General features: G+C 38.5%; 1 protein-coding gene across 1 annotated transcript in view; it reads left to right on the top strand.

The window, feature by feature from the left end:
- The first annotated feature begins 8,797 nt into the window (after positions 1 to 8,797).
- LOC102206476 (zinc finger protein 2 homolog) overlaps positions 8,798 to 9,785 on the top strand; it is a 5,872-nt gene continuing 4,884 nt past the window's right edge. The window contains exon 1 of the mRNA XM_005733253.1: positions 8,798 to 9,029. Within this exon, the coding sequence (XP_005733310.1) occupies positions 8,864 to 9,029 (166 nt within the window). The 5' untranslated portion in view covers positions 8,798 to 8,863. The remainder of the gene's footprint in view (positions 9,030 to 9,785) is intronic.

Genomic DNA, 9,785 nt, shown 5'->3' on the forward strand with positions numbered 1-9,785 from the left:
AACAGATGTAATGAAAGATGCATTCATCTAAATAATTTTAAATAAATTATATTATAAGTGTTATTTCAAACTTGTCAGAGGAATAAACAACTGCTTTTACTTATGAGGGTACATTTGCAGTCAGCACTTCTTCTATGCATAATTAAAATGGTCTATCAGTAAAGGAAACTGAATGTGTGTATAGGCAGAAGGGGATTTTGGTAGTGTCCCACATTAGCAGATCGGGTCCAGATCGGGTCATAAACCAGTGTACTTCTGTTGAGAGGCATTTCATTCTTCCATATATTATCATTAGTCATACAGCTGGAGCATCTCTATACATAAAAGTTTAAAACGTTGTAAATAAAAACAATATTCAGAATGCAGACATTGAAATGTTACTTCCTTTAAATCCTACGTGCTTATGTTTGTCATAAATTCTAGGTAAAGAGTCCTAAACACAGACTTACAGAGAGGCAGATGTAGACATTTGTGATACAAAGAAAGCCCACAATAGTCAAAGGAGCTTGCAAAGAAAAGCGTCTGGACTTCTTTAAGTTGCTTGAAGACGTTTCACCTCTCATCCGAGAAGCTTCTTCAGTTCTAAGGTCAAATGGTGGAGAGTCCCAGATATAAACCTAGTGGGATTAGAGGCGATTAGAGGATCATCAGGGGGTCCTTTTGTCCCTCTGTGGGGGGTCACTCCCACTAGGTTTATATCTGGGACTCTCCAGAATTTGACCTTAGAACTGAAGAAGCTTCTCGGATGAGAGGTGAAACGTCTTCAAGCAACTTAAAGAAGTCCAGACGCTTTTCTTTGCAAGCTCCTTTGACTACGATGACCTGGATGACTGAGAACCTTCACAGACAAAGCCCACAATACTTCATGAACAGACAGAAAATACAGAGAGACAATGGGAGATACAGAGACTAAGGGTTACAAAAGGACCTCCTAGCTACTAATCCTACCCACTTTTCCTCGAGGGCAAAGGAAAACTGGGTTGGAGAATTGCTGAGGACTTGAGAATTGAGAATTGAAAAAGCCCTACTCTAGTCTCCTTAAAAATGTGACACTGGATTTCCGACGTTTTGAAACTATAATATGCAGAAGATGGACTACAAAACAAGCATCTTACTTCACCACAACGTGTTCTAACCCTGTTGTTTTATGGAGCTCGTGTAAATGAGAACAGCCCGTGAAAAATATCCCTTTGTTACAAAGGTTGTCATTTTAAAGAAGAGGGAACATTTAGTACCAGAGTTACTAATGTATTCAGCAATTTAAACCCTTCTTTTAATGTTAAAAGGCTTCAGGATTTACTAAAGAGGCAGAGTGTCAGTTTTATGACCAGGAGCATTTTTGTCGCTGGTTTTATATGTATTTGTAAGAGTTTCACTTTCAGAAGGAGAATAAATGAGTCACAAATGTCAATTAAAAAGCCTGATTTTTTTGGTGTTAATTTGTAAATTGGACAAATTAACACCAAAAAAGCAAATTTTTTGCCTGCTGTGGTTGTGATAGTTACTACTAGGAGAGTTTATTTTCAGGAGCGGAGATGATACAAAAAAGTGTATAATCAGAACTTTGTGTAGATGGCTCAAAGCCGTTATTACAGTGCAGAAAATTTGTCTCTGTCTTAAAACCTTTCCCTCAGTCCTGTGTTTAGAGGCTAGCCCCACTTATTGCTCTTCAATAACACTGTTTTCATGAGCCAGAGTAGTAATGTAGTAACAAAATAACTGGGATGGCTTAGGATCTGATGGTAAATATATTTTTGGGTTCTTCTGCACATCATACAGCTGTTCCACAAAGATTTCAGATTTATAGAGTGAAACAGTTTGTAATAATCCAGCTATCCTTAAGATAAATCCTGAGCTCCACCTGAGTCCTAATCCTTTGCACAGTGAGTTCTGTCTACTTATGTCTACTATTAAAAAAGCATGCTAACAGTACTGAAGTACTGAAGTTAGCAAGCTCACAGAAAACTCACTTTGGCCCATGTATTTCTTTGGGTAGCCCACTATGGGGTGCCCATAGAATATCATTTGGCGACAGTAATACAACATGGGCCACATGTGGGCCTGACATTGTGAGGCCTGGGTGGGCAAGCCCCTGTGAGCCCCGGTACCAGCATAAAGTGCCCTGAATTTCACATCAGTTTCTTTTTATATTTCTAAACTTTAAAAAAAAAAATCTCCTTTCATGCTGTTATTCAGGAGGTGCTGCTTAGTCTACATGATTCTCTGTGTTGTCCTGTGTGTCATATCCATGCACTATATTATCTGTCAGTGTTTCATACTGACAGTCACTGTCAGTGTTTTCATTACTTTGTAAGTTATTTAGTAGTGCCATAATCAAATCATTAATTACAATACTTTTTTAGCCTCTGCCCCACACGTTCATTTGTGCCCACACTAAAAGTTGGTCGGGCATCAACACACAGAAGCTCCTACTGTGGCAGCTCTGCAAATTTTCTACTGATTTTGTTTTAGTAACTGCTGAGTATAACAATTAGTTTCAGCAGAAATGTCAAATACACAGTGTCCAATCAAAGGCACAACACAACAAGAACTGGATTGGCCCCCAAACCCCCCAGATCCCTGTCCAATCAAACATCTGTGGCATGTACCAAAACAACCATGGAGGCCTCAAACACCCCACAGGACCCTGAAGATCTGCTGCCAGTTGGAATGCCAGAGACTACAGGAGGCCCTCAGTTGTACTGCATCCACGCCCTGATTGGTCCAAGCTGTTTTGGCAGCACAAGGTGACCCTACACAACATTAGGCACTGGGTTTTAATGTTGTGACTGATCTCTGTAACATCATATTCACTGTGCATTTGATTTGTCAAATAAAAGACAAGTTTTCAAGAACATATAACATTTTCTGTTCAAGTGTTTTGGTTGAGGTTACTTTATGTGCAGTATAAGGATGTGATAGAGAGCAGCTTGAATTAGACACCATATGTAACAAACAAGACAATCATCAACATATCAGTATCAAGCAATATAATAAACAGCCTTTAATGCCTATACAGAGATTATAGAGCCTGTCTTGTAAAAGCAAATATGTTTGGCACAGCAGTGCATTCAGACCATAATTCTGACTGCAAAAGCTGCCTAACAAAACAGGCTAGTTTCTTCAAAAATAAAACTAAGGTGAAAAAAGAAGCCTTTTTGAATGGCCATATATGGAGCAGGTGGAAAAGTAGTGTTTATATATTGTGCTTCCTTTACACCACCTGAAATCTTTCAGAGTCAGCTGCGGGGGGTTGAAGGGGAAATGAAAAAGTTTAATTTGTCACTCAGTTTCTTTTTGACGTTTTTTCCTTTGTTTCATGATTCTCTGCTAGTTTTACTTTTGAATGTTTGATCTAAAGGTTTTCTTGGAGTCTTTTGTATTCTGGTTTCATACTTTCTTGTAAGCATTCGTTGGTTTCAGTCTGGTTTATGAATCCCTGGTTTTTCCAGTATAATCTCTTTGTTTGTTTATCTTTCTGCCTCCCCCGTCATTTCCTCTTCAGTCATGTCCTGTTCATATGTCTCACTCCTGATATGAGTATTTGTTACATCCTTTTTTATTTTGATAGTTCCTTGTCCTGTGCGTGTTCTGTTCAGTTTTGCATCCCTGGCTCTTTAGTCTGATAAGTTTCACCTGTTGCCTGTTCTTTCGTCAACCTATGTGTATATATCGTCTTAGTCTCTCTTTATCTTTCGTCATGTTCCTCATCAAGCTGTGTATCTCTCATGTTTGTTCCACGGTCTCTTGTTAGAGCCTCGTAAGTTCCTAGTTTCTGCCTGGCCTGAGTTGTTCTGTATTATGTATTTTCTCTGACTTAGTTCAGCAACAAAGCCGCTTTTGAGTTTTATCGTGTGAGTTTGAGTCCTGTATCTGGGTCCTATCTTCCTGCCACAGAGTGCGCACAGATTCAGGTCGAAATCTGGCTAACATGTATTAATCTTTTTTTGACACAAAAAACATTACTTTAAACTAATTTTATTTATTAAAATCAATAACATATTGAATAGAGTTTTATATAATATTGCACAAACATACAACATTATCGACGATCGCTGAGCGTGACCTGCTACAGCTCCCCAAAAGCTCCCCTCCCTTTTAAAGACGCCACTTATTTCTGCCGCTCTGTGCTTGCAAGACAGTAATCGAATATATGATAATCTAATGAAGTAAATACGTCATGCACCTGCTCCAAGCAGGCACGGGCCGGGTAGAGTTGGATCACTTTTTTCCCTTAATAAATAAAATCGTAAAAGTATGGCCGCAAGGTCTCCTAATCAAATCTCCATTATTATATGGTCCAAAATGAAACAAAGTTTGCTAAAACTCTACACACTTGGTTTGGAGATGGTTTTAAAGTCAGGTTTTTTAAAATATGGTAAATAGACTGGTACTTTAATGGTACTTTTCTACACTGTTTAAACACTCAAAGCACTGACACAATACATTACAAATATCTCTAATATATAAATATATTACACAAATTTGAATATAGATACAGCTGAAATTGAGATGCCCTGCTTATCATCCTGACTTTTATCCATTTTTTATTCATCCATATCCATCTGTGACTGTGATGATTTCACACTTGACTTGGGAAACAAATAGATTATGATGTCCTATCACTTTCTTGCAGCACGTCTTATAAAGTTGTCCTCAAATTGAACCTGGACTTAGTTTTAGATAAGTAATTCCTTTTTTACAGGGAGTCGGTCTATGTGTGTTCTTTCCTTTTTATACTCACAGCTGCAATTAGTTTTAATTTTGGAAAATAAACCTTTGTTCGGCAAATCACAGCTTCACGGCTCATTTTCTTCATTGCTTTCTGACTGGATGCGAATGATGATGGCAAACTTTTCTTTCGGAACCTTCTAATTAACAGTTATTCAATTTGTGCACTGGAGTTCTACCTGTGAAAATCCGGACTTTAAAACACCAAAGCTACATCTGCTGCTAATGAGCCATGAGTGACTGTGCACATGAAAAACCTTAATGATTAATATGCAGAACATGATTGAAAGATCAATTCAGTCAGGGGATTCAGGTGCTTTGTCTAATGAGTCTGCTGAAGAGCAATTATATCTCTGTCTTTGCCTCTGTCTCTTTTTCCTTCTTTAATTCTTTAAGTTTGGCTCTGACCTTTATAAATAAACACTACAGACGAATCGGTGGGGTGAGTGGGTCAGATTGTGTGTATATGCAATAAAAATATTTTTGTGACTGTGGTCATTGTCCATCACAGAGATATAACTCCTCTGAACATATCAAAGAAGTTGCAGGTCGCACAGTTGTTGCTGTGCAGAAATGTCATGTCAAGACACAACATATATAATCTAGGGGAAAAAAACGTTACAAATTTGTACCCTGTAGTTGATATTCTTTTTGAGCTCGTAAGTTAAACTGAAAACCTGCAGAAAATCAAGTAATAGTGATTGCTGTGACTTTAAAAAGGGATAAAAGTCTTTCTATTAAGTCAGGCTAACTACCAGGTTACCACAGTAATTTGCTTTAGCTGCCATGAGTGCTGCCATCGAGTTACCTGCAACTAAAACTTGTCAAATAATTTATTATATAGAATTTACCTTGAACTAGTTTTCGTATATGGTAATGTGACAACCTAATATTTTAAAAAATAATCACAGTTTCTTGCTAAACACTACAACTGTGTCGCACTTTTAGAGACAATACTGTAAAGAAGTCTTGAGCCATTTTTCAGTTCTTTATATTTCTTGTATGTTTAATAAAGTGGTCTTGAGCTATAGTTCTCCAGGCTTTCTGAGGTCTTTAAGAGTTTTTTCTTTGGACATTGGCTGCTTTTTCACTCATTTTCTCCACTGTACTTGTACCGGATCATTGTCAGAGGATTTTCTTTTTGTTTAAGCCATTTAACACTGACCTAACTAAAGGGATAAACCAGTGAGTTGCCCATACATAACAGGCAATTTGTACGGAGGAAGTCAGGAGAGGGATACAACAGCGACTCTCTAGAGTCATCTGTAAAACACAACGAAAGCTCTGTGAGTCAGTGGTGCTGGAAATCTTGTCAAAACTGATGGAATTATAAGTTGTCCTTCAAAACACCTGGATAACATTTCCTGAAAACTACAGCTGCTGTATAGAATAATCGAAGAATAATTGAAGGAACTGTGACATGAACTCCTGAACTAAGCTGAAATAAATAAATTAAACAAAGATGTCACACCATCTGTGCCTGGTTCAGGATTGCCTGAAGTAGAAACTGTATTCAGAGATCACTGAATCATGCTTGATGCTCTTATACTACTTTTTGTGAGAGGTGAGTTTCCAGGACGATGAGCTGATGAGATAGAAATTAAAGAAACACTGAAATATGATCTTTGTTTTGTGTGTTATTTCTAAAGAGCCCTTTTGTAAGTGGTTAAGGTTTATTACAGTGTAAACACATGGGACAAAAGGACTGTATGTCCTTGATATGTTTATAATCCCACACGGGTTTTAAAAGACAAATGAGGACTTGTAAATTCCAGCTCTGTCTGATATCTGACCACTCAGACTTGGTGCTAGAACTGTGGCTTAAAAATGGATTTTAATGTCACATTGGCATCTGGCTTGGGTAGATCGAAGTGTGCAGTCTTTGCAGGCTGAGCTCTGGCACATAAAATTTAGATGGTGCCTGGTCTCTGCTCTGCTGTGTGTGGCCCCCCACTGGTATGTTATTGTCTGAGCGTGCTGAAATTGTGTGTTCTAAGCCTCAAGTCTAAACAGACGATATATAGTAGTGGTATTTCTGGCATTTTAAAAAGGTTTGGCAGCTTAGGGACACAATGGGGAGAGAAACAGGAAACATATGATATACAATATAGAATAGGAATTATTGTGAAATAAAGATCCTTGATTACAAATGAAAAAAGTCTGTAAAGTATATTTTAAAGAAATCATATTCTTGTTTTTTGGAGGATAAGGCAGTTGTATGGTTTAGAATAAAAGTACATACAGTGATTCAAGATTGGGGTTAAATGATACAGATTTATTTTCGTTTGCAGGAGAAATGAAGACAAATGGAAGATAAGATCTAACAAAACAGTGTTTCTCAACTTATGCTCTCTGAATTTTTTCCACGATATGTCTGAAAAAATGCGATAAATCAGCCGTTTGTGGCTACAACGTTGCCCAAGGTAAACCATCTGTTGCTTTGTGTGTGTTGCTGACTGGGAGCTTTATTTGGATATCTGCTGCCATCTCATGGTGGACAACTGCAAGAGGAAATCTGGTTAATTACTCGGGCAGGGCAAAATTAACCAGCTGGGGGGGGAAAGTTTGAGAACTCTTTGGATTTAATGGAGATTTTTGATTTGAAAAAGAAATTAAACCTAATTGAAGTAATAAGGGGGGAAATTAACTTTTCATGTCTTTTTTGAATATGTAATCACTCTAAAACAGGATATTTACGAGTTTTAATTCAGGAGATAATCCTGGGTGTGCAGGGTGTAGAGATGTACCTACAGAGAAAAGCATACAAACATTGGTTAGTGATTTGAGCAAGACTGGTGCTTATGTAGCAGCTTTCTACTCAGTTGCTACTGCAGATCTCATTCATGTAATCTTACATATTCATTCAGCACTTTTATCTATACCTAAGTGCTTTCCAACATTTGCACCTGCACTTACATGGACGCTTTGGGAGCAACCTGGGATTCAGTATCTTGCTGGAAGATATTCAGCGTGCCAACCGGAGGAGTCAGTTGATCCACAAATCATCCAATCAGTAGGCAGCCCACTGTACCACCTGAGCCGCAGCTGCCCCAGTTTTGTTGGCTTGATCGTGACAGCATTCAAAGGCCTTAGGTGAAGCATTTTAAAGATGCCAAAATAGAGCACTGGACATGACAACAGCAAGAGTGAAAGTGAAGTTTTAGAAGATGGGAGTGAGAGCTGTGTGGTCTAGAGACTGCGGCATTGACGAAGAGACGGGAAGCTGTGATGAGATGTTAAGAAGAGCTTTTCACTGGGACTGACCAGGATGGAAAAGAGTAAATCAAAGGGAAACTTTAGCTGAGATGGTTTGAGCAAGTGCAGAGAATGGATAATGGATATATTGGATATATCCTGGCTGAGCATGGAGCTGCCAGTCAGGAGGAAAATAGGAAGATCGCAGAGAAGATTTATGGATGTAAGGGAAGGAGAACACGCAGAGGGTTGAGACGACAGGGGTCGGGTGAGATTAAGGAAGGTGATCTGACCTTGCAACCCCTAAAAGAACAGCAAAAAGAAGAACTTTCTCTCTTTCTTTTTAACTTTCCTCTTGATGGGCAGGGGGAGAATTAGAGACCTCTGATATGTAGGCAGCCTGAAATCAAACAGCACTGAAATAGGTGATCAATACAAACATGTACGTCATTTTTTTTCTTTCTTGACCAGTAGGTGGCAATAAAGCTCTATCATGGAAATATGATCGTATTACAGTGTGCCTCGGCAATCCTTTGTTGCCATGTCCTTCTATAAACGTGAATTCGCTTTTACAGCGTGCCATTTGTATTTGCTGCAGACAGCTTCACTGGACAACTTCAGCATATTTATGTCCTTGAAAGTTCGTATTGCATGATTTAAACTTTTGTTTGTCCTTTTCATGAACATTGTTTTATAGTATAATACAGTCCTATACAATAAAACACACAGTTAATTTTATGGTATATTTGTGATTTGCAAATTACGAAAAGATACGATGATTGTGAGTGATCACGTGGATGTGGTTACACTTGTGTTCAGAAAGTCATTTTAATGTTGACAGTTCTTGGTTTTCTCGCGATATCTGGCAACCCAAAAGCAGCCTTTCACCCCTGAGCTCGTCCAAAAACAGACTAGAGGACTCTTATCGCCCGCAGAAATGTTCAAAACAGAGAAACTAAGAGCTGTGGTCAATGAACGACTGCAGGCGGCTGCCGAGGAAATATTCAACCTCTTTGAAGAAGCTGTAAGAGACTATGAGAAGGAAGTGCTCTGTTCAAAGCAAGAGGTCGAGCAACAACGGCGAAGCCTGGCCGGGTGGAAAGGTAACGGCAGGACAACCCTGAAGCTGCATGGACACTTTGTAGCATCTGTTAAGCTCAGCCAGTGTTCAGTCTTAGGAAACATCTAGTAAACAGTTTAAAGAAACGAGCAAATAGCGCCATTTTGCATCCCTGAAAGAGGGAGGGGGATGCAAAATGGCTGTCAAATGAATAAAAATGAACCACAAGAGGATTTCCTGCATATCTTAACCAAGATTTAGGTTTAAATTTCAGCGCTTTTCATCTCTCGGCTTCCTTGTTTAAAATAATTTGTGTGGTAGCTAGCTTAAAGAATGGAAAAATGAAAAAAATAAGCTTTTTCTTTTTTTTCTTTTTTAAAGATATTATTATGAAATGAACCTGTTCCAAGTCCAGAATATGCTTCACGATAGTGTTCGGTGCTTGGAGACAGCTGATTAGTAGCCACTCTTTTTCCTATAGTGCTCATTGGTTGATTAATTAAACAAATAGTGACTGTACAGAGTAATATCTGGTCATATTATAGTTTCAAACCTCAGTATCAAAAAGGAATTTGACTGTTTTAAGCCTGGTTTATGTATCTGCATCTTTACAGCTGGGCTCACCTGTCAATTAAAGTGCCACATCAACAACAGAGTATCTTAATAATCTAAAGACAGAATCCACCGTACCAACAGTAGGCTATTTATAGCATCTTTATATTCTAGCACAGGTAAAGGATTTGGTCTCTATAGCCAGTTTACCCCTTCAGAACATTCACTACTGTCATGGATTTTTGAT

Source organism: Pundamilia nyererei, unplaced genomic scaffold, assembly GCF_000239375.1.
Source record: "Pundamilia nyererei isolate P.nyererei 1_Seehausen unplaced genomic scaffold, PunNye1.0 scaffold00051, whole genome shotgun sequence".
Taxonomy (NCBI): domain Eukaryota; kingdom Metazoa; phylum Chordata; class Actinopteri; order Cichliformes; family Cichlidae; genus Pundamilia; species Pundamilia nyererei.